Source organism: Panicum hallii, chromosome 7 (assembly GCF_002211085.1).
Source record: "Panicum hallii strain FIL2 chromosome 7, PHallii_v3.1, whole genome shotgun sequence".
Lineage (NCBI taxonomy): Eukaryota > Viridiplantae > Streptophyta > Magnoliopsida > Poales > Poaceae > Panicum > Panicum hallii.
This window is the reverse complement of record NC_038048.1, coordinates 46,877,156-46,901,457: the sequence shown is the minus strand read 5'-3', so window position 1 is coordinate 46,901,457 and position 24,302 is coordinate 46,877,156. Positions and strand designations below refer to the sequence as shown.

Below are 24,302 nucleotides of genomic sequence, written 5' to 3'. Positions count from 1 at the left end.
TTAGTACTATTTTTTTCCTGCTCATCTCGGACCAAGTAAGATATGAATTGTAACAATTCTGGGTATATAATGATCCGCCCTTACTCTCATGACCTTATAGGAATCCGACATTATATAATGACCTGCGCGAGATGGCAGAGCGAAGAGACTAGTCTGGCTGGTTTTAGAATCCAGGAAACGACACGCATGCTTCCTCCAAAGTCCAGAACCAAAGGTTGGCATGGTTAATAGCAATATTTTTTTTGGACTGATATCTCTATCTCTATCTTCTCTATCTTCTCTAAACAACGAAACCTGGACGAAAATCATCTCCGTGATCGCTCCACGTCACTATGACGTTATGAGCGTCCGTTTATGGCTCTCGTTAAATCTCGGCCGTCCAATCTGCCATGAACGGTAGTATCTTTTCTAGATTTCGCACCACGCTGCTAGAGTCTCCAGAATCCTCTGGTTGATGCTTGATTGGTCAAAGGGTACAGAGGCCGCCCCCCCCCCCCCCCCTTCTTCCCGCTCGCGTCGCACAGCAGCGGCTGCGCCAGCGCGAGGACGAATGATGCGATAGGGGCGCGGCACGAGGAGCAAGAGAAGCGGTGGCCGGCGCCGCGCGTCGGCTTCCACTGTGCTGCCCTGATCCTCCATGCCGCAGCTCCTAGGTCCCAGACGACGAACGGGGGTCGTCCAGCCTCCCGCCTGTGCATGCTCCCGATTCCTCCTTGTGCCGCCTCCTCCGGCCTCCGCCGGGTCTGGCCGTTGGGCCTTGGCGAGAGTCCATGCTTCTCCTGCGGTGCTCCCTGCGCAGGCGCGGACGAGATGCGACGCAGCTGGCGGTGTGCACGGCCACCGACGTGCACAATCAGGAGGATCCCTGAATAAAAATAAAGAAAGAAAGGCGGCAGGGAGAAACCATGGGGATAAACAAATCCGATCCGCACTGCTGAGCGCATCCGAGTCAAAACCAACCGTCCCTGTCTTTCTTCTGACTTTCCTCCCCCCTCTTGCTCCTGTGTGATGTCCTCGTCCTCTTTCTGCGTCTCTCAAAATCTCGCGATTCAGCGCGGACCGGAGGGGGAGAGAGAGGAAAAAAATGAGGAAATCTTCCATGCAGAGTTCTAGTTGCTTGCTCTTGGTGGTTCTCTGAACCTCTGTCTGGATTCCGCTTGAAGTGCAGGCATTTCCTCTTCTTGTTGGGTTTCTGGAAGTCACAGTTGCCGTGCTTCTCGTCGGAGCTGTGGGTGCCTGTTCCTTCTTGATGCTTGGATGCATGCAGTGTAGCGAGGTGGTGTGAGTTTCGGCAAGAAGTCCTTCCCTGTCCTCGCGGGCGTTCATGCCCTGCGGGAAAGGAGCCTCCTTTCCGGATCCCGCCGCCGTTTCTCGCCGGAGATGGGGTCCTTCCGCTGGCTGTCCCACTTCTTGCTCGTCGCCGTTCTGCTCCACGTCCATGGCGGCCTGTCCCTCAACCAGACGTGCCAACCCACCGACCTGCAGGCGCTCCTTGACTTCTCCAATGGCCTGGACAGCAAGGCCGCCGGGCTCGTCGGGTGGGGTCCCGGCGACGCCGCCTGCTGTTCCTGGACCGGCGTCGCCTGCGATCTTGGTAGGGTGGTCGGCCTGGATCTCTCCAACAAGAGCCTCCGCGGCGACATCTCCTCCTCGGTCGCCTCCCTCGACGGCCTCGTCACGCTGAACCTCTCCCGGAACTCGCTCCGCGGCGCGCCGCCGGCGGTGCTCGGCCGGCTGGCGAGGCTGCGGGGTGCTCGACCTCAGCGCGAACGGGCTCTCCGGCCCGTTCCCGGCGAGCGACAGCGGCTTCCCGGCGATCGAGGTGGTCAACATCTCCTTCAACAGCTTCGACGGGCCGCACCCTGCGTTCCCCGCCGCGGCGAACCTGACGAGTCTTGATATCTCCGGCAACAACTTCTCCGGCGGCATCAACTCGTCCGCTCTCTGTTCTGGGCCGGTCGAGGTCCTGCGGTTCTCGGGGAATGGCTTCTTCGGCGAGATCCCCAGCGGCCTGAGCCGATGCAAGGCGCTTGCGGAGCTCTCTCTCGACGGCAATGACTTATCTGGGAACATCCCCGGCGACCTGTACACGTTGCCCAGGTTGACGAGGCTGAGCTTACAGGAAAATCAGCTCACTGGCAACCTCGGCAATGACCTTGGTAACCTCTCCCAGCTCGTGCAGCTTGACTTGTCGTATAACAGGTTCTCTGGCTCCATCCCTGATGTGTTTGGAGGGATGAGGAGGCTGGAGTGCCTGAACTTGGCCTCCAATAGGTTCGATGGTGAATTGCCTGCTTCCTTGTCAAGTTGTCAAATGCTGAGGGTAATCAGCCTAAGGAACAACTCGCTGTCTGGTGAGATTGCTATCAACTTCAAATTGCTGCAGAAACTGAACACTTTTGATACCGGAGCCAACAATCTGAACGGCACTATACCTTCTGGCATCGCCGTGTGCACCGAGTTGAGGACGCTGAACCTTGGAAGGAACCACCTTGTGGGGGAGATACCAGAGAACTTCAAGGATTTGAGATCTCTGTCGTACCTCTCCCTGACAGGAAATGACTTCATGAACCTGTCATCGGCATTGCACGTCTTGCAACACCTGCCCAACCTGACAAGTTTGGTGCTCACCAGGAATTTCCGTGGCGGTGAGACAATGCCAGTGGATGGAATCAATGGGTTCAAGAGCATGCAGGTGCTTGTCCTGGCAAACTGTTTACTCACAGGCATAATTCCGCCATGGCTGCAGGGCTTGGAAAGTCTCAATGTGCTGGACATTTCATGGAACAAGTTAAGCGGGAACATCCCGCCATGGCTAGGGAAGCTGAACAATCTCTTCTACGTCGACATGTCAAACAATTCGTTCACTGGGGAGCTTCCTATGAGCTTCACACAGATGAGGAGTTTGATTTCAAGTAATGGCTCGAGTGAGCAGCCACCAACAGAGGACCTACCATTGTTCATCAAGAAGAATTCATCTGGCAAAGATTTGCAGTACAACCAAGTCAGCAGCTTGCCACCTTCTCTTATACTCTCAAACAACTTGCTTGTTGGTCCAATTTGGTCAAGCTTTGGTCGTCTTGTGAAGCTTCATGTGCTGGACTTGAGCTGGAACAACTTCTCAGGACCAATTCCTGATGAGTTGTCAAATATGTCGAGCTTGGAAATGCTGAATTTGGGCCACAACAATCTCAATGGGACAATACCCTCATCTCTAACGAAGCTGAATTTCCTCTCCAAGTTTGATGTATCATACAACAATTTGACTGGAGATATCCCAAGTGGTGGGCAATTCTCCACATTCACAAATGAGGATTTTGAAGGTAACTCTGCACTCTGCCTTCTTAGGGGTTCTTCGTGCTCAGATAAGGCTCTATCTGTGGAGGTAATTCATGACACGGACACTGCAATGCATATTACATACACCATTGTTGAAGTAGGATTTGTTTTTGGGCTTCTGACTGTCTTGACTGCTCTGTTGTTTGCAAAGGCTTGGAGGGCTGCGTATTTTCTGATGATTGATAGGTTCTTTAGTACGCTGTATGTTTTGACAATGGTGAACGTGAACAGACTCAGAAGGACATGGGAGAATGAAGTTCATCCTTAAAGAACTTCCGGTGCTGGTTCCACAGGTTCTACCTTGGTGCTACTGTATAGATGTTTAACTGTACTATATAGTATCAGAGTTGTCTTATTGGAATGGAATGTTTGATCATAGTAGCGTCATGAATGGATTTGTCATTTTAGGGCATCATACTCAAGGTGAAGAGTCCTCGAACGGGTTGATGGATGTACGCACCTCCTCGCTCAGGTCCTTGCTACCGCTGATCTACAAATATGTTTATTGCCATATGCAAATGGTGTTTGCAGATTTGTGATATAAATACTTTATAATTTTATATTATTTACTATACATGCCTAGACATGTATTTGCGTAGGAACCGACTACTGCTAGTATAATTATTTACAGTATCATATCTTGAAAGCATAATAATCAATCGAAATTTAATTTGGATACTTGATTTGAAAAATATGAAGTTTCTTTAAGTTATATTAGTCACTTAAGCATTTGATTCGTGTGGGGCTGGCCAAAAAAAAAGGCACTGAGTGTTTGGGATGCACTCGCTCCGTTCCAAATTGTAGGTTGTTTTGACAAATTTAGATTTATAATTTTTTTCATGTATCTAGACACCATTTATATCACAGTGTATATGTATATGCATAGCAAAAAACTATGTATTTAGATTTGCTAATATAAAAAAGATCACACACACTCCATTATATATCTAGATACAAATCTACAGTAAGTGTTTAAAATGACTGCAAATGGCATGTGCAGATTTGTCTTGATACATACTCTCAATATCGTAGTTTTATCACACACAAAAAAGATCTTTGAAAGCTACGTTCCTGCAAAGACCGTTTGCTGTCCTCCTGTACGGACAACGGCGCGCATGTGAACGGCCAACAGGTTAAAGATTCACCAATTTGCCGAGCAGCTCTGTCATCCAGGCTTAATTAACTACGGGCAGGCCTAGCCAGCTGTGGTTATGTTAGTTAACAGAGAAGCCTTGTACTTGAGCTCAGCTTCAGTGTGATCAGAGGGACGCAGCAGCCAGCAAACCAGCCAAGGAACGCAGTTAAGCTCAGCAGGAGAACATGCACTGGGCAGAGAGCTTGGACCAATGCTGCTCGTCCCTTCCGTGGTGCCCGTGGCCTACAGTGGAATTCTGCTGCATCTCGCCGTCGCTAACCAGTCCAGGGCGCAGCCGGCCGGCGCCTCCGCCGGAATTTTCGGGCTCACATGGTCGAGGAACATACTTGGCCACCGGGACGACACCGATACGTACGCTGTACTTGTGAGCAAGCGTCCATGCGTGGCGCCAGTCTGCTGAACTGCAGCATTCAGAGGCGGCCAAAACGGCGCCAACCCGTGAGTGAGACAGTGAGTGGAGCACTGTTGCTCGATGATGACTCAATCAGAATTCAGTCAGAAATCGAATTAGGCCCCCACTTGATTGGCAGGTCCGCTTTGTGACAGTTTCAGTCTGCACTGAAGCATCAGCGTTTGGATCCAAACCGCCCCGATTCAAACAACGACAGAGTAGTTGGATTTGGACTCGTTGGACGAAGCCAGGATGCTCTAGATATCAAGCGTGCATCCAGACCAGAAGTTTGTGATCTGAACGCGGCTGCTGCTGCAAAAGCAAACCCCCAACTGCCCCTCGATCTCTACACGGATTCATTTTAGAATCCAGGAAACAGCACGCATGCTTCCAAAACCCCAAGGTTGGCACGGCTAACCACTACACATGCGCGTACAAGTGACATGTGAGGCGGCGGCGTTGCTTCATGATCCTCGTTTGCAAATTCGTCCTCGGAGTCGGAGCTGCCTGATATCCAAATTGCTACATGCCAAAGTTTGCCATCCGATGGGAGGAGGAGGAGCCGGGCGGGCGGCGACGCGGTGGTTGGGGTCATGGCGTGGCACCGCCGGCCGGCCGGCCTGCCGGCTCGTCACTCACTTGATGGGCGGTGCGCGCAGGGCAGCTGGATCGGGCCGGTTGGTGGGGCGCAGCGCTGGGCATCTCGTGCTCCCGTGAGGCCGTGATTGAACGCGAGATCCGGCCGCGGCGCCTTTCACGCCAGCTCTGTCGCGTTCCCTCTCCCTCCGAACGTCGGTCACGTCGTCAGGCGACCAAACGTCGTCGGTCGCCGGGATGCCGGCCGGCGGCGATCCCCGCGTCGGCGGCCGCGCGGCGACGGGACGGCACGACACGAGGCCCGCTGAAATGTTCCTCCGGCCGTGCCGGGCGTGGGCGTTGCTACTTGCTACTACTTGCTACAGGGCTGCTGCGGCATGGCAACAGCGTCCGGTAGCGGGTGGGCCCGGGAGTCTCCTCGTCGAGGACACGCACGCAGCCAAAACCGCCACGCTCCCGTCCGTCTCAGTGACCGCCGCCTCGGTCGCCGCGCCCGTGCTGGGGCTTCTAGCCCCACCTGGCAGGCCTGCCCAGACCACGACCATCACCGGTAGGGGTAGCTGCACCCGGCGCATGAACCGGCGAGGCATCTCCTGCTCTGCTTCCGCGGAGCCGTCTGGGCTCAGGTCCATGGACCAGGTCTGGGCGTGGCCTGCGAGTGGGACCGGGGCGAGAGCGCAGCGCCTCGTGAGCTAAACCAAACCGCCACCTCCCTCCTGTGCTCCCTCCCCTTCCTGCCTACTGCCGCTTTACCACTCCTCTTCTTCCACCTCCTGACTCCTCTGCCTCTGCTCGCTCCTCTCCGATCCGTCGATAAAATTGCGCCATTGGATCGGAGGGAGGTAGAACCCGCGCTCAGCCCCTTTCCCAGCCGCCCTCGGCGCCGGGCACGCTCCGCCTTCCTGACTCAGGCATTCTTCCACTCAACCACAGCTCTGCTTCTCTTCCACTTCCCTCCGTCGCCCCCCTGGCGGGCTCGGGTTGACTTCTTCCTTCGCTGCGTTGCTGGTAAGGAAGCCAGTGCTTTCTTTGATGGGTTGCTCGTTTTATGTCTGCGTGATCTTTTCTTTGCTCAGAGCCCTCGATTTTTTTTTCTTTCTCACAAGTTTACGGCAGTCCATCCGGTTCGTTGCTGATTTATTTGCTGCACACCGGCTTAGCAATTTATTTTCCTTCTTTTCTGCATTTCCATTTTCCAGTAAGAAAAGGTCTGCTAGTTAACTTCTGGGCCTACTTCTTCAGGTTTGGAAAAATAAGAAGACTGCTGCCAGCCGGGAAGCGGAGAAAACTCACGGTTCATATCTACTTTGAGGGAGCCCAGTGGGAAAAAAGGGACCGGACAGGTACCTTTAAGATCTGACCCATTTCTTGTCTATCTGCTTTTGAAAATTCTCATTGGTTGCAATGACACAAGAAACGACTAGCCAAAAGCAAAAGAACAAACTTGTGCAGCTTTTGTCTAACATACATACTTGCAGTTTACTTGAGAGCATGTGTCCAATACAAACTGTTCTGTTCACACTTGTTAATTCTGCCATTCACTTGTCACATTTTGCTCGTCACATTGCGTAAATGGGATCATAAATAAACAGTTGCAAAGCTGCACCTTTTTTAAAAGAAAACATCTAGCAGCTGGTTGTTTGTGCAGGATAAGACCACATCAGGTCCATCCATTGATTTCTCACTTCTTTTTTCAGCTGTAGTGGGCGCATTGCTTTGTTCATTATTCTCCGTTTGGTAAACTTATTGTGAAGGGCATGGCCTACCTAGGGGAATTTGTTGTGCTTATTGGAAGGACGAGCATTTTGGTACTGGCGCCAGTAGTTTAGAAAAGGAGGCCCTAATAAGTGCTAATAATTTGGTCTATCGCGTGGCTGGTAGATGTGAAATCACTACGAGAAATCATGATATCCATTCTAGAACTGGTCTGGTGTCTCAATTAAATTTATGCTGTTTGTGCAATTATGCTTTGCAAACAATGCTTCATAGTGGAAACTGTCCTGACAGGGGTGAGTCAGGCACATTAGTACACTCTTCTGTTTAGTGCGCTATTAGATGGTGCATTAATATACTAACCGCAAAAGCTGATGATGGGGTGTGTTACTTCATGCCCTATGGCTAAGGGAAGAAGATATTTGTACTTCTCACTGAATTGATCAGATCGTGCTGCAGGTCCAGACCACAAGCATGGACAAAACTGCTAGTGTTGTATTGGATATTGAGGGCCTGCCTCAACCACCTGATAAATGCTGCTCTGGAAGTCCAAAAATGACTGTATGTCCTCATACTCACAAAATTTGAAGAGGCGATAGTTATTTGAGTTTCTTAAGCCCTCATTTTTTCTACCTGCAGAGAGCCCTGTCACGTAAGGGTTCAACTCGCATGGAGAGGAGAGGTGCTGACGAGCAGGAGCAAGAGGATTTGGCAAAAAAGCTTATCATCAAAGGTAACAAGAGGATGGTGTTTCTTACTTTTTACTGTTTGGGCTTTCTTGATACCTAAGGAAATCGCTTATGTTGTTTAACCATGCATTGGCTAATCATATGTGCCTTTAGATCCAGTAGGCTCATGTGTGGATCAGAGATTAAAAAAAACTGTTGACATTTACTGCTGATGTTGGGTTTTTTTTTCAACAGAAAATTGTTTTACTAAATAAGATTGACCCTATTTTTTCTGTACATTTTTTTACTATATTTATATATCTTATGTCTGTCGAATTGATACCTACCAATTTATTTCCTATGACTTGTTTTCTTTTTCTCTACTGTACTGCAGACAGTACTTAGCAGCCATAACTATTGGTGCTTATGCTTTTGGTTGAATCTGATTCTCCGCAGTTGTGCCATCTCAACTGGAGCAGCCCCTGGTTCAACAGAACAAGGCTCTGGTTGCTCCACACTGTACTCCCTGCACACCTGTTCTTATCGATTCTGGGGAAGGAAGGATCAAAAGATTTAACCGGTTCACAGCTATCAACCCTCGGAAAATTCTTCTCTTCTTTGCAACGCTGTAAGTGTCTAGTTCTTGTCTTCTTTGCAATGTTATAACTGGCTTTTCTTTTTGTAATGTCAACCTGTTCTGTCGGCTGGCTCTTCTTCCTTGTTTGTTCTGAGATTAGTTGCATGCCACAAATAGTCTCTTTTCATGGGATGAACAAATAGGGGTTAATATACACACTGAAATTGCCCAACATCACATGTGTGATATCTGACTTCCACGGGTCCAGCTCCTGGCATTCTTTCTGTACCGATCAATTGCACTGGACAAATGTGGTGTGTGTTCACATCATTAGTTATCATTATTATAGCCCATCACAACCACAATATTCTGTCTATGCCTTAGTTTTCACACTTGCTTTCCTGATCACCTGGGTTCTAGGCAGAATGCATGGTCCGACATAAAAAGCTAAATGTACCGAGAGATTGCCTGTCTACATATCGGCATCTTTGTTACATTTTTTGGGGGTTGGGAAATGTTACGAAAAATGTACCATCTCACAGCAACATTACAGCAGTACTATTGAATATTGATGGAATTGAAGAAGGCTACGGAAGGACATTTACCCTCGTGTTTCCCTGCCGATAAGACCAGTCTCAGGTGGCTGCTTTCCAACATCTGACTGGGCATTGTTTCTCCTGTGGTAACAGGTCGAGCGTGGGGACGACGATACTGATATACTTCACGCTGGGGATCAACAGCAAAGCGGAGGCGTAGTCGTTAGCGGACACCGTTTACTTTGGCAGCAGCAGTACATTCCAAGCTTTGAGTTTGCTTATGTTTTGTTTGGGGAGGACCACATGTTGACAGCAGCAACGAGATGCAGATGCAACCAGCCGTTTTTGCTCCAGCCCCTTGCCTCCCAAATTTGCTTCTTCTTCATCTGTATGTATAGAGATTGGTTTGTTGTGACCTGTGAGTCTATGGAGATAGAGGAGCCATTGGTGTTTGGTGATGACTGAGGAGTGGGTGTGCTGTGCTGCGTGTGATTGCAGTGAGCTGGGGCCTGGGTTCACCGGTCAGCGATCTCTGCTTCTGATCCAGTGATCCCCTTTTCCTGCCGGTGCCCAGCGCCCCCAGCTGTAAAAGGCTAGAGGCGAATAATTGCGCGTTGTGGAGTCTGCGTCGGCGATCCTTGAATGGCCCGGTGCGCGGGCGCGCCTCGCGTCCAGCTCGCACTGCTTCATTGCGCTGCAACGGCCGCCGCCTGCTCCCCATTTACGCCACGACGTGCAGAGGCAGAGACGCTGCCGCCGGCTCGTCGTTCGTCGAAGAATAGCTCGGCAATGCCCCCAAGTGCCCAACAAGCAACAGCAGTGAACGGCAAATCCGTCATCTTCCGTGTGCCCTTTCGGCTGCAATCTGTACGCATGGTAGTACTGGATTTGTTTTGCCGGCCGACCCCTTGTCTTTGAGATTTGGCTGTCGAAGTTGAACTGCACGAAATGGTACACTGTACACACACATGCGAGCATTGGACCATCCCTCATGGCGATTAGCAAAAGTTTGGTCACTGTGCATCAGCGGTTAGCAAAGATAAAATCTGTCCAGCTCGAGCAGCAGTATCGTCACTTCATCACCACCTAGCTCGCGGGCCAAACGAGCTTGTAACCAGCAGCCGAGCCAGCAACAACGTGGTCATCTTCGTTGGTATGAGGCCCACCATCATCATCCTCGGACCTCGGAGCTCCCGTTTTTCTTCTCAGCCCAACGCACGCGCAGTGCGGGCCTAAGATGACGCACGGCCCATTCGCTCCAGGCCCAACCGGAGCAGACCCAGCAACCCTAGCGGCGCGCGGCGCGAGGCGGTGCAGTCACGCGCAACGGCAGGCACCGCCCTCCTCCCCCGGCCGTCGGCGAGGTCCGCTTCCGCCGCAAGAAACGGCAGTTGCCCTTGCCCTCGCTGCAAGTTTGCCCCTCTAGCCGAGACCCTCGTCCCTATCCAACCTAGTAGACCCCACCGCTTTTCCATCCCGTCCTCCGGTCGACCCCTCCCCACCGCCGCAGGCCGCAGCCCCACCGCCTCACCGGAGCCTTGCCTGCCGCCGCCGCCTACTCGCCTCGCCCACCCGGTCTCATCGCTGCACCCCCAGTCCCGACGCGGCCGTAGAAGCAGTGGGGGCGTGAGAGAGGGAGCCACCGCTGGTTTCCTTTCGGTGCAACCCTCGTGACCTCCTCCCGCTTCTACCTCGGCCCGGCCGCTCGCAATGGGGATCTAGAGAGACCTAACTCCCTTCGTAGGCACCTCTTCCATGATCCCTGCTTCTCCCATTCGTTTTGCGACTGTCCTCTTTTACCTAGTGAAATATTTTGCTTGGTGGTGCTGTATAGGCAATCCGGTGTAGATGTTTCGATTGAACTTGATTCCTTAGTAGGATTTGTTGCTCTGAAAACTTCTGTTTGATTTAGCATTCCTGGATGTTTGTATGATTCTCGATTCTGTTCCGAAGGTAGTTCTCTTTTTTCCCCTTCTGACTTGTAGATGGAGGAATTTATGTTGTCGCTCCTGTTTCGTGTTGATCTGTGTACTTTTACTGTTTTTCTAGTTCAAATGGCATGTTCTGTGGAGTGTTAACAATTAAATATGGTTTGCTGATCTCTGGGAATAAGTTGACGATCGCCGGGGACCGGGGATTTGACTATCTCTGTTCACTAGATTGTGTTGGTCAAGTGGCATTTCCTTGGAAATTTCATGTGAATTGTCTGCTCAAAGATGAGTGTTTAAGTGTTTGGATGCTTGCGTGCTGAATAAATTTGACTGGAACGATGTTTTTCTGAGCTTGGGCGTAAATTTTAATAGAAAGCTGCTGTATTTGTTGCTCTGTAAGTTTAATGTCCTATGCTTTGTTGTTTCTGGATGTTATTTCTGTCAATTCAATTTCTCAGCTGCTCTACTTGATGTTCTACTTGTTAAGTGGATTGCACATGCTGCAGTACTGTCTGTGTGAACTTAAATCGGATTGGTTGGATGGTTGGTACTGTAAACCTTCTGGAAATAGGATTTCTTGGGCCACAAGTTGTTGACTAGGGGACATTAGATGAATTGATATAGCATCCTTACATATTTTTATAGCCTGTTATTGTACCAGAGAGATTGAGTCAAGAATGTCTTACTAGTAGCTGCAGTGGAGGGTTTCTTGGTTTCCAAGCAACAGGCTCGATTGCTGGTCCTATTATTTGCTATTAGCAGAGGTGTAATGTCCTTCAAATATTTGCATGCGACTTCTTTGTACATAGATAAAGTTTTTAGAGTATGCATTCTATCTTGGCATCTTGCAATGAATGCGCAAACGAACTGCCAGATTTGTTTCTTTGTAATGCGTTATTACTTATACTGTTGTTTCTGTTGTTTATATTAATTTCAATTTTGGTTAATTGTTCCACGTGATGAGTTGACATCACAGGCTGTGAGCAATTCTGTCTTTTGTTTTTTTTTGGTGGGGGTGGCTGGTGGGGACGTGGCGTTTATCACGTGCTTATGTCGAACACAGAAAATGGTTTCTTGGTCCGTAAGTAGTTTTAATTATGCAAGTAATTATGTCTCGGTGTAGAAGAAGAACTTAGTCAGGAATATGTGGTGTTGATACTTATGGAAATGGATTTCTATGTTCATTAGTAATTCTTCTTGAGACTTATATGCAAGTAATCGCTTACATTGACATGCCATCTATTGAAATTATTTAGAAAGCTTTTAATTGCAATGTCTTCATTTATCATAAATGGATCAAATCGAAATCATTTTATCTACATCTGCACAGTGAAGACTTAGTGATATTTTGTTGTCCTCTTGCACTCTCAAATGCCAAAACGTGAGTCCTGCCCACCCGGGCTCGAACCCAGGTGTGCTCGCAGCTCGTGTGGGTAATGCTCTCTGTTCAGACAGCCAGAGGGAGATCTTCTCATCGTGGTTGAGTTTTGTTTTCCTTGTCTGAAATTATTGTTTTGTGTTGTCTATATGAGTCATTCATTCATTACCTTTTACAGGGTTATTCTCTACCACTGCGAGTTAAAATGGAGGGAGATCTGTAAATCTTGTATCATAATAGGGTTTGTTTTTCTTTTTCTTTCCCTCTTTGCTCTGGTGGAAATAAAGCCTTCCATGGCATCTCCGAGAGAATCGAACTCCTGGTGCCTGAAGCGCAAACTTGTCGAAGATTGCCTGTCGAAAGAGTGTAAATCTCGTCGCGTCAAAGCAGAGAATGGCCCCTCATTTGGTTCATCTGCCAAGCGCTGCAACTGCTGCTGCATACGCCCTAACCTTGCCAATGATTGTGTCAATTTCCTGAAGAGTGGAGTCCCAAAGCATATCATGTATTACAAACAAGGTTCTTGGCACAATTTTCCTGAGCAAATAATGAAGTTCCTGATTGAAGAATTCAGTGGCAATAAATCAAGTGTTGTTTCTGTGATGGATGATGATCCTGTTCTAATTGATTTCTTGTCAATGACCATGGTAAATCTAACATCCAGAAAGCAGCAGTCTGTTGCCTGGATCGATGATACTAGCAAATGCTTTTCTCCCTCTCTCTTCTTTGATGAGGAAATTGATGATATGGTCAAAGGGGACACTGCTAATGTTCAGGGCTCTGTACAGGGAATTATGTTGGATAAGGCTGTGAATTCTCCACCTGAAGTGGTGAAGCAAGTTGTTGTTGAATCTAGCCTTCCAGCTTCTCAGAAACCTTCCAGTGCAGACATATTACGCAAGAAGATCATATCTGTGGAAAGAGGCTGCAAAGACTTTCTATTTGTCCAGGACCTTTTCCTCTCTGGTATGACTCCATTTGCAACACCAAATAATCTACTTCATGTCTACCGCTACTCTCCGAATGATATAACTGCACAGTGTAGACTTCAAGCTTTTGAAAGACAGATAGTGTCCACCAAAGAAAAACGTGGTGATGCAAATGTAAGATATGGATGGTTAGGATCGAGGAAGAATGACATAGTCAGGATTCTAATTAATGGTTTGGGTACCACTGGAAAACCTGCTGAAAAGTCAGATTTGAGTGCTGGTGTTTATCTTTCACCAGAAAACCGAACATTTACCAGGTGCTCTTTCCTAACTCAATTGTCGTGGCTATTCTGTTTCATAATGTTTAGTACATTAACCTCACTTGATCCTATACCAGTGTCGGTCTTTGTGATGTTGACGAAAAAGGAGTGCAGTATATATTGCTGTGCCAAGTGATATTGGGCAACACGGAAGCTGTGGAGCCTGGATCTCAGGAGTTTTTTCCAAGCAGCGGTATATATGATTCTGGTGTCGATGATTGTCTAAACCCAAAGTGTTACGTGATGTGGCCATCACATCTAAGCACTCACATGCGTTTAGAATATCTTGTTAGTTTCAAGCTTTCCCCGGACGTTCGAAGTAAGATTATCAATAAGAGTTAAGACCTTTATCATGTCATATGGAGATAGGTGGAGTTAATGTTCTTTCTGATGCACTTGTTTTCAGGTTATTTACTTCACTTGAAAGGATTATGGTTTCGCCCATCTCCGAAGGAAGTTGCAGCGAATGTTTCTACTCTTCAACCTGTGAGGCAACCTGAATCTTGTAACCTGCTATTAGATTCATGTCTAGTTATCACAATGGCAGAACCTTGCTGCCCAATGATTCCCGTTCTCTGCTTCGTGAAATGACAAATAGTTTTACTTTGATTTCTAGTATTATACTTATCCAGCTGAAGCGATCTTTACACAGGCTTCATGCGAAATAGGTGAAGGACCAACTACCCCATGGATATCATTCAAAGTCCTGTTCGGATTAGTTCAAGACAATATATCATCCATAGCAAGGGAACTTCTCTTCCATCATTATGAAGAGCTGAAGGTACTGTCTGCTGAACAAGTTATGTTACATCAGTTGGTATTGATTATAACTGGCGTGTGGGGGCACTGAAACACTTCTTTTTCTATTTTACAGGAAAGTAAAATAACTCGTGAAGAAATGGTGAGGAAGATGATGATAATAGTTGGAAAGAAAATACTTTTGGAAGCCTTGAATAAACTTCATTACTGTGTAAGTTTCAAGCAGCATGCATGTTCCTTGTTTCACACGGACATTAAGAAAATCCTACAGGCCCATGCTGGTTACTCACTGTATACAATCACAAGATTATATAGGAAGGATGCACCAACATATGATGCTTGCGCATTCACACATAAGTAACGTCGTATTGATTGCTATGTGCGCTGCTAACAGCTTTGCATCTATGCTCACACAATTACAATATAGATCCCTGTCTTCAATGATGGGATGTAATATATAACAGAAAGCTGCCTTTTCCAGCTTTTAAAGACCAACGCTTGTTATCTGTTATGGACTGCAGCTGATGTTCAGCCCTTCCGATGAAATTTGATTTTTGTTTCTTGAATATGTAGGCATGTTATTTGACAAATTTGGCTGGCATATCCCTTGTATGTAATGACAACTTGAATTAAACTGAGTCTATTCTGTGCTTACTATCTACTTTGTTCTTTTTTATTGGTTGAAGGTTTTTCTCATTTATGGTAGGAACTCAAAATTATCAAGCAACAGCATGTCTCTTGAATGTAGGGTATTTGTGAGATATATGAAACCAATCGTGTGATACTATGCTACCTTTCTTTGCTGGCGTGTTTATGTTCTTAGCATCACTTTTTTATTGGGGGTCTATTGCAGCCATCATTATGGTACAAGTCTTCTGTTAAAGCTGTTTCTAGTGATCCTGCAACGCCGGCGGCAGCAGAGCAGTTATCCTTGAATGAGACAAGCGGGGATACTCTTATTGGTAACCATGTTGATTCACACGCACCAAATTCTATGGCTGAACATTCCGCTGCCAATAGCACCAAAGGATGCGGTGCCCTTCCTACTGATATACCCAAAGGCCATGACTGCCCAACACCATGTGCTGTGCCAAAAATATCTGGTTCTGCTGCTGCCAAAAGCCCAGTTTCTCAAGGGGTGGAATCCAAAGGCAACCCTGGACAATTAATATCACCGGGAAACTCTGCAACCCGATTTGCCAGGTATCAAGATCCTATTGTAACAAGAATGCCACCTATAAGTCGTGATGGCCCTCTGGGGACGACTTCTAGAATATCTGCATCTCCTGGTATGGAAGTTTGCAACTCTGTTTCACCAGTCACAGGCCTTCCTGGTTGTGCTTCTCCAGCACCAACTAATACTTCAAAGAGCCCTGGGATTTTGGCTCCAGGGTTTTCTCCTATTCCTAAGGGCTGTGAATCTATTGTGCCAACCTTGGCACTTGGAAACTCAATAGGTGCAAGTTCCAAATGCATCAATTCTGCACCAGTGACACCTGGAGGACAGGGATTTCTTTCATTGAGTAGTGCACCACAACGCCCCGTGCCTCATTCGGTGAAAGGCCCAGACAGTTCAACATCGGCTGCCAAACCTCCACTCTACGCACCTGGTAAGCCTTTGCACTATCAACTTCGACTCAAGCCCAGGCATCATGCGTGGTAGCGAAAGACGCTGTTGCCTTCCAAATGTTGATAATGAAGGCTGCCATTTACTTGCAGGGCGTCGACATTCGCCATCTGTGAGCACTGGCCCCTTTGATTCTCTCATGACAGCAAAAGGCCATGATCCTTCGGCATCTAGAGCAGAGACAAAGCGCCATGCATCTCCCACAGCTGCTATTACGCCAGAAAGCCATCGCCCTCAAGCCATGGATGAAGCCACCAAGGTTCCAAATGCTTCCAAACTGAGTACGGTCCTTGAAAACTCACTTCTAAATATGCTGTAGTAACTAGCGTTTGTTTCAGATATTCGCTTGCACTAACACCAAAGCTTGCGTGTGGAATACTGCAGTAACCGGGGAGCCGAAAGACCAGGCTGCACAAAATAAGCTACCTGGGCCAGGCCTTGAAGGGAGCAGCCATGCCGTTTGTGCAACTGATACCCCCGTCGCCCTATCAACTCCGCAGGAGAAGGGCGAGCGTTAAGAGTACGTGGGTCAAGTTGTGTACATTCCATGCTGGGTTCTGAAGCATAGTGTCGCTCCTCCAGCGGGCTGTTTTGGGGCACTGGTGTAAACCGGTGGGGATAGTGGTCTATCTCCGTGGGTGAGACGTCTGAGCATAAATGGTTAAAGTCCGTGCTAATCAGGTTTAGCCTAGACGGTAAACGCTAAACCTACCTTTCGCAGTGTGTGCAAGTGACGTAAACGGGGCTGGGCCGTGTTTTGCAATGGGCCTGTACTTTGACGACCCAACTTGTTCGCTCGAATTCGATTCTCTCTCTCTCTCTCTCTCTCTCTCTCTCTCTCTGTGTCTTCTCTCCAAATCTGATGATTCAGGCCGTGCTCCAACGGTGCTTGGGTTCGACCTCGAAGACAAAGTGGCTGGCTAGGATGGAAATCGAGGGCCCTAGGGTACAAAGGGCATGGATGGGACGTTGAGGGCTTATCCTCTGGTGCTGCAGGCCACCTGGGACTATGATTGGCTACAAGAACAAAGGCGCCGGCGTAGGCCATGAGTGAGCTGCCAGCGACCCCGCCCACGGCCGCCTTTTCCTCGTCGCCGTCTCGCCGGCCGGCGGCACCACGCGGCCACTTGCGCGTACGCGTGCGTGGCACTTGAGAATGTCCCTCCGGCGTAGCTCACCGCTGGTGCCGGCCGCTCCGCCCTGTCAAAACCAACATCAGACAGCACTAGATCCCACCCCATCCTCCCTCACTTTCCCATCACCAAAGCTTGTTTAACAAGGATGCGCCATTAACCTCCTCCACCACGGCCGGTGATCGCCTCCATTAGGTCACGGTTAGCAAGCACCCACTCGATTAGGCCCCTGCTTGGGCGGCGGCGGCGGAGGCGTTAACCACTTAGCCTCTCCCAAGCTCCTCTGCTAGTGGTGTCGTGTCACATCGCCTCCTCACCGTTGAAATTGGGCTGCACAAAAGTTTCTCCTTTCTTTTTTTTTCCTTTTTTCTTACAAAAGAAGGGAAGAAGTTCTCTGTGGGGTTCGACGGCGATAAAAAGGAACGGGATTTGGGAGGCGTAGCCGGGGCGGCGAGCGGCGAGCCACTCTTTCCACCGTCGTTTCAGTTTCTGCGCTAGGGAATTTTGCGTTGGAGCACCGCAAACATGTTGAAGATTCTTCATTCTCTCTTGCGGCTTGCAAAAACGGGTGTGGATGGAATTTCGATGGGATTTGGGAGAACGACGTCGTATTCCGTAAAGAACAGTGGAGGAGGAACCGAATAACCTATCGTTTTACAGCATCGAAAGCCAAATGTTCTCCAGCACCATCTCAGAACAAAAATATACTGTTCGAAGCCGACGTCTAGTCAAAAAAAGAAAAGTTTGTTCTGCATCTTCCAGAAGAATCGTACTGGTGCCAAACTGGAGAGTCGTCTCTTTCGTTCTTTCCTGAACCTAACCTCTGGAAGGCTGACGCTGATCTAACCGGTCTCTTGGGAATTGTTGGCCTCTGCTACGTACGACGTCCAGAAGCCTGGACCTAGGAATAAAAATGCTCCAGCGAGCTAGTCCTAAATGGTGATGCTTTGGACATACATACGAATCATGAAATCCATTGTGAATGTGCGAGGACGATCAACTAGTACCAACTCGCATTCTTTGTGCCTGTGCAACCTAAGTGGAACGACTTTGACTTGCTTCTACAAAAAGTACTAACGTATCCAACGAGGCGGCCAAAAAAAAGAAGGAAAGGAAAATGCAGCTGGTCATTATTCCCTTTGGTTTAGGTGTTCTCATGCGTGCGCCGGGCATGCAGGGCAGGTCAAATCCGTGGAGCACAACTACTAGTACTGTAGTAGTAGGGTTTTAGTCGCCCGCCCTGGCCCAGAGGTTTCTCGTGCTCAAGTGGATTAGCACTCGCCAAAGCACGCCAACTTTCCAGAAAGGTGAAAGCCTGACCTCTAACTGCCTGCGGGCACCGTAGCTAGCTAGCTAACAATCCAGATGAAGGCTATAGCTAGGCAATGCAAGGAGCTTCCTCATCGATCGTCGTCGACCTTTAATTCCTCGCTTGGTATCCATCTCTTTCGTTTCCTTTACTTTTTTTTATCGAATTCCATGTCAAACAGACAAATGGCATATTCTGCGTCCAAATAATGGGGCTGATGTGCAGCTATGCCTGTGGATCCTTCGTTCTCTAATTTTCCACTAGGTCTGAACCAACGAACCATGCATCAGTCAACGGTCACGATAGCTTCGTTCACGATCAAAATTTTCATCTCGCGCTGAATCCACCACTGAATAAATTGCGGAAAATATGATCACAGATTCTGACTCTACACTAAAACTAAAATTTAGGTGGTCAGGTTCCATCATAAAAAGACTATTAAAAAATTTTCGTATCGCACTGAATCTACCACTGAATGAATTACTGAAAACGTGATCACACATTCTGAGTCTACACTAACATTTTTAGGTGGTCAGGTTCCATCATAAAAAATCTATTAAATTAACCAACCGAGTGATGCTCAGTTCGGTAAAGATGCACAGAATTGTGTGGCAATCGAGATATTGTGCCCTTTTAATTTTGATCTTTTCTTGAAAGAGAACTCCTGCCTTATCAATCCCAGCTTCTGTAGCTGCTAGGTTCAAAGATTGAGCTCAGTTTGCACTCTGTTCTGTAGTACGTGCAAGACACTGACTGAAGCAATTTTATTGTATTTGCAATAAGATGGTGGATGGGGTGGCCACTGCACATCTATCGACCGGCGATGGGTCGCCCACTCTACTACTCGTGCGTGGCTGGTGACAGTGACCCACGCCGGCCGAAGTGTTTGTCCAAATGGGCAGGCGCTTTCTGGTCAACTTTTCTTTGCAGCTTGCCGGGGGTGTGCGTGGCCGTGACAGTGACCCACGCCGGCCGAAGTGTTTGTCCAAATGGGCTGGTCATCAGATTCCAAGGTCCGGAGAGCTAGCGGCTCGGAACACCGCGAGTGTGGCTGGTGACCAAACCGTCCACGGGCGTCTGCATGTGTACGTTGACCCTCCCGAGATGGCAACACCTCCATGCACGCATGGATATCCTGTGTTCAGATTTCAGACTTCAGCCAACACTGTCTTTACCCAGTTGGCAGTTGCTGTGGTTGCTGCTTACTCTTCCTTGCATATTTGCGTTATTCTAGCTAGATGGTAGTGCTCATGATGCTACTGGAAACTCTTGTCTAAATATCTTGGAGTAAATCAAACAAAAATGGTTAAAAAAAGCCTGAGATGAGAAATATTAAAGACAATCCACTTGTTTCTGCTAGACCTGTTCGTAGAAAACAAGTGGATTTTCTCTTTGCATTGATAGGGGCATGAATAAGTTGTCTGAACCGAATCTTGTTTTATTTGGTTTGACAACGGGTGGAGCTGTACCTAACAAGTGAAGTAAACAACCAACTTCAATAGTTAATATAATCCGGATCGTAAGTAGTTGTATTGTAACTGATCCATGACTTATTTTATTTTATTTTCTGCAAGTATTTTTTGTTCTGCCATCAGTACGGACGTCAGAAATCAAACAAAGGCCGTCTCTCAGATGAGCACATGGACTCGCATGTGCATGCATGCTTATTATACACCGGCGGCATAGGGATCCATGTACAATTAATCATAGCTTAAAGAGGCCTCAAAATTGTGTTCATCTGACTGCTGATGCTTTCGTTTTTTTTCATCGGAAGAAAGTAGACTTTGATTCTCCCTAGTTTGCCGCTGGGATTTTTTTTTTTAATCCAAAGGATTCCTGCGCGTCCACACAAACTGAAGCTGACTTCAACGGCTGAGCCAGTACAATCCCAGTTGTGACTGTGATCATGTCGACTGCAACCACTAGCAGTTCTAGGCCCCAGCCAGTTGCATCAAGTTGCTTCCTTTCCTTGTGTTCAGACTTTCCATGAAGATGGGCGAGGGCTACAGTAGGCTGTTCATATGAGCCCTTCCGATTGAACTTAGACTAAAAATAGATATTCAGATAATTTTGTTTTCGTTTATAAAACTCTAAATTTGACTTGGAGCTGAGATCTGGATATGTGCCAAATTAAACCAGCAAAAGAATGTAGTATTCCTCTTCTTTATAGCGTCTATTGTTTATTCAGAGCCGTGTGTGTTTTCCGGCTGCGATCCCACGCAACCCATGCTAGGCTAGCTGTACAGCCCGTCAACCCAAGCTCCAACGGCAACTCGCCCTTCGAGCGTCGAGACCTTTGACTTGGCGACGTCAACGAAACCCCAACGACTGCGATGGATCGATTAGCCCTTTATAGAAAGGTGAAGAAACATGCTTGCCATCGAAGCAAGGCTAGGTTCTCCTAGATTTGCGTCGCCAACACACATGTCCCTTTCTGATGCAGGCATGCATGCGTGGAGATCTCTGACTCGCATTCAGGCTTCTGGAAGGATCGAGCCCCAAGACCTTTTCTGCCGGAGCGTTAACAGAAACTTTTCCAAGAATTGAGCACAACTGTAAACTCGAAGGTTATGAAGAAATTTGAAACACCAGGTCACGTGGTGACTTTGACTACCCATTTTATTTAAATTTAAAATGTAATTAAGCTAAAAGAACATACCAAGACAAACTTAAAACTATTTGCGGTGAGATGATTATTTTTGCTCCCTGTACGTGCTCTACTGCTCTCTGTTCTGAATTCTGATTATTGCAGCATGGGCTTTCGCTTCAGTAAGTCTTACTCCAACTTGCACGTCGCGATCTGACGGTAGCACACTAGCACCGAGATCGGCGCTCTTCTGCTAGCTTGAACATGAAGCGTGGCTTTGGATGCGCGTCTCCATTTTCTCTGCAGCATGTAGACTGTAGCCTGTACTACGTTCGCTTGCACGATAAGCACGGCACAGCGCTGCGTTGCTTTGCTAGCCAAGTACAGTAGTACAATCTCGCAGAGAACCAGGACCTAGTGTAGCTAGCTAGGAACTAGTAGATAAACTACTCATCACTACTGACACTGAAACTGAAGACTCGTCACTGTATCTAGCCACTAGCAGTACAGTTGGAGTCAACCTGCAGAGATGATGACCCTTTTTTCGGCTGTACTCAAAGCAAAGCAGCTACTAGCTAGGAAGCAAGAAGGACGACCCTCTCAGTGCGTCGACTTTCGGAAAGTGTGAACTAACCCTCGTCACCAATCCACGCACATCCACCAGCAGTGACCAGTCTTCCGATGCCTTCCATAGTCTAGACAGCCACTTGGACAAATCAAAATATATCTAATGCCCGTCGGTAGTATTGTAGTCTAATCCAGCCAGCTCTGCCAGATACCTACGCGTCGTTGCAAGGCGAGCACGCAGAGATCGAGCAGGCGACTGTTCGTCGTCTTGTAGCGAGTAGTTCTGATCATCAGCCAGCCGTGCTCGCCGCCCTGCACTGCCTGGGTTCCACACACTGATGAGAAGTTTTGCACGGTTCCGGCTGCATTCTCGTCGTCCAAAGGGAGAAGAGGAGACAAACGCTAACGGTGCCGCCAAAGGTGGCATGCAGCTTGCAGTCTTGCACTTTGCTTGCGCGGCGGAGCGAGGAATATATATACAAAAGCGTAGCGGCGGCGTGGAAAGGGAAAATCCAAGGAGAATGGCGTGAGCGCTAAGCCAAAACCAAACGAAAAGCCTCCCCGTCTCGTCCCGGCAGTCGTCAAGCGGCGTACAAGACGGGCCTAGAAACTGGCGGCGCCCAGCAGCGCCCTTGCCTTGCCAGCCTCGGCACGGCCGCGTGGGCGCCGGGGCCGTGCCCTGGTATTTGGGTGGTTTCATTTCATCGGTTGGATCACGTGCCGTGCCGTTCGCTCTCAGCTGGTCACGTTCCGCATGGAGAACGTGTTTCGCTCGGCAAACACCAGCAGGCGATCATGCATGCGAGCCAAGGCATGATAGAGCGAGCACGACAAAAGTAGTTCAAACCAAACCAAAATGAAAAATTGAAATAGCCAAATGATCTGATGCGAGCTGCATTGCACCGCTATTTTTTTTTTTGCAAAAAAACACATCTTGCATGCAACGGAAGCTAGTCCGTTGCCTTTACATTACACGCGTGCTTCATGTCTGATGGGCGCCACGCATGTCAGATCAAATCAACAATGCCGGCGTGAACGGCCACCACGGCACACTAGCTAGCGCGACGCAATGAGTCACTGTTTTTTAATTAAAATAATAAGTCATCATACGAGACTTAGGTTCACAAAAGTTTCTGGATCCATGGATCCAGAAATGTGGAATGTGGAACGTGGTACGATATGGGATGTGGTGCCTTATTTAAAAAATAATTTTAATACTATTAGAATAAAAATATTCTCATATTTCCGGTACAGAACGTCAACGTGACACCGAACCACGGTGACCATGACCAGACCAGAATGGCTCGATAGGCCTACCGCTGTCTCTTGCATCTCCGTCGTTCCTCCCTGCCTTTTTTTTGCCGTTCCTCCGATTTCTCTCCCTCTCTCTTCTCTCTTTGGCTAAAGGTCTTTGACTTTGCCGTTGGGTGCTACTGCTACCAACCAACTCAGCTCACCGGCCACCGAAAAATTCTCCATCCCTCATAAAGACCACCATCTATCACGCAGACGAATTCAAGAGAGGAGGGCTTCTGCATGCACAGGTCCATGTCATAATGCCATCACGCCAAAACCTGACGGGCACTGCATCTGGTTCTACTGCGACACTACTGGACTCGTATTGGACCTACTTATTACTGTGCTGGGCACATCAACAGCAGCAATCTAAGCAGTATTTTTAAGGGCAATTTAAGCAGTTATCATTGTGACACTGTAATCATGATAATTTACTATTCCCTCCGTTCCAAGTTATTAGTCATTTTAGCTTTTCTAGATACATAGTAAAACCTAAAGGTGATCACTGATTTAGCTGGTAAAAACTGACATATTTTTAGATGTACAGTAAATTCTATATATCTAGAAAAAATAAAATGACTAATAATTTTGAACAGGGTAATAAAAGAAAAGATTTATAACATATTTTTCACAGCTAAATTTAATATTCTAGTCTAGGATCGGGTCCCAACCATTAGCTTTGAATTGGTGTCTCTAAGGGTCATCACCGATTTAGCTGGCAAAAACTGACGATTTATCTCCAGCTAGCTAGTTTACAGCTAGTGGCTTATTCACCCTGTAATCAGTTGCTAAGCTTTCCCTTATTCCGTGGGCCTCAAAATTACAGGGTGCTTATTTTGGTACCAAATAAAGAACTGCTAATCAGGACCGAGGTCATAGTTACCAGGTTCCAGTCAGATCCAGCCAAAACCATGGAGCTGCATTTCTGGTAGTAAATCAATACGTGTCAATGTGCAGCCGATGACATCAGGGTACGCAATCTTGAAGATTTCTCTGAATTTACTGGAATAATAAATAATTTGATTCATCCGCCTACTGGCTACTCTGCGCTGGGCGGTTAGGTTTTACTGAGAACTGGAGGTGCATGATCAATTTGCATCCTACTGAGAACTGATAGCTGCAGTGCTGTACAGACTGCAGTGAAGGAGTACTCTCCACCGCAGCAACTTGCGGCACCACCACTGCTACCGTCGCCATCGCCTTGACGGTCTGACCTCCCTCTCTCCCAAGTCCAAACCGCCCACCACCGCACGAGCATTTATTTTTATTTTTCGGCCCACCCCGTTTGATCAGCTGCCCTGCGCCCGGTCACCCATTTCTTCCACTAGTTTAGAACGCCCGCCGCTTATTAATTGCGGTTGAATCAAATGCACAACTGGGGCCGGTGCGCCTACCACGAGAGAGAGGACACGAGAAAGTAGGAGAGAGAAACCAAGGATCCCTGAATAAAAATAAAGAAAGAAAGGCGGCAGGGAGAAACCATGGGGAT

At 48.0% G+C, this 24,302-nt stretch overlaps 2 protein-coding genes and 1 pseudogene across 3 annotated transcripts; all 3 read left to right on the top strand.

Annotated features, from left to right (window-relative positions):
• Window positions 1-514: 514 nt before the first annotated feature.
• Window positions 515-3,949, top strand: LOC112898897 (annotated as a pseudogene).
• A 2,276-nt stretch (window positions 3,950-6,225) lies between these two features.
• Window positions 6,226-9,442, top strand: LOC112898898. 2 transcript variants are annotated; one of them, XM_025967204.1, is made up of 6 exons: window positions 6,226-6,491; window positions 6,726-6,826; window positions 7,656-7,757; window positions 7,836-7,929; window positions 8,321-8,492; window positions 9,131-9,442. In XM_025967204.1, the coding sequence occupies exons 3-6, from the start codon at window positions 7,671-7,673 to the stop codon at window positions 9,195-9,197; spliced, it is 420 nt and encodes a 139-aa protein (XP_025822989.1). In that variant the 5' UTR covers window positions 6,226-6,491; window positions 6,726-6,826; window positions 7,656-7,670; the 3' UTR covers window positions 9,198-9,442. The 2 variants fall into 2 exon arrangements, with proteins under 2 accessions (XP_025822989.1, XP_025822990.1); XM_025967205.1 differs by having other exon boundaries at window positions 7,644-7,757.
• An 819-nt stretch (window positions 9,443-10,261) lies between these two features.
• LOC112898896 (inactive poly [ADP-ribose] polymerase RCD1-like) lies at window positions 10,262-16,742 on the top strand. The gene is made up of 9 exons (XM_025967202.1): window positions 10,262-10,717; window positions 12,465-13,532; window positions 13,613-13,854; window positions 13,942-14,021; window positions 14,188-14,316; window positions 14,410-14,505; window positions 15,148-15,904; window positions 16,014-16,202; window positions 16,306-16,742. Exons 2-9 carry the CDS (start codon window positions 12,580-12,582, stop codon window positions 16,437-16,439), a joined length of 2,580 nt encoding a protein of 859 aa, XP_025822987.1. The 5' UTR covers window positions 10,262-10,717; window positions 12,465-12,579; the 3' UTR covers window positions 16,440-16,742.
• Window positions 16,743-24,302: the final 7,560 nt, after the last annotated feature.

Coding starts and splice junctions, on each gene's coding strand:
- LOC112898898 (XM_025967204.1), top strand. CDS start 7,671: ATGGACAAAACTGCTAGTGTTGTATTGGATATTGAGGGCCTGCCTCAA. Junction 7,758..7,835: donor CTGGAAGTCCAAAAATGACT/GTATGTCCTCAT, acceptor TTCTACCTGCAG/AGAGCCCTGTCACGTAAGGG. Junction 7,930..8,320: donor AAAAAAGCTTATCATCAAAG/GTAACAAGAGGA, acceptor GATTCTCCGCAG/TTGTGCCATCTCAACTGGAG.
- LOC112898896 (XM_025967202.1), top strand. CDS start 12,580: ATGGCATCTCCGAGAGAATCGAACTCCTGGTGCCTGAAGCGCAAACTT. Junction 14,317..14,409: donor ATCATTATGAAGAGCTGAAG/GTACTGTCTGCT, acceptor TCTATTTTACAG/GAAAGTAAAATAACTCGTGA. Junction 16,203..16,305: donor TCCAAATGCTTCCAAACTGA/GTACGGTCCTTG, acceptor GGAATACTGCAG/TAACCGGGGAGCCGAAAGAC.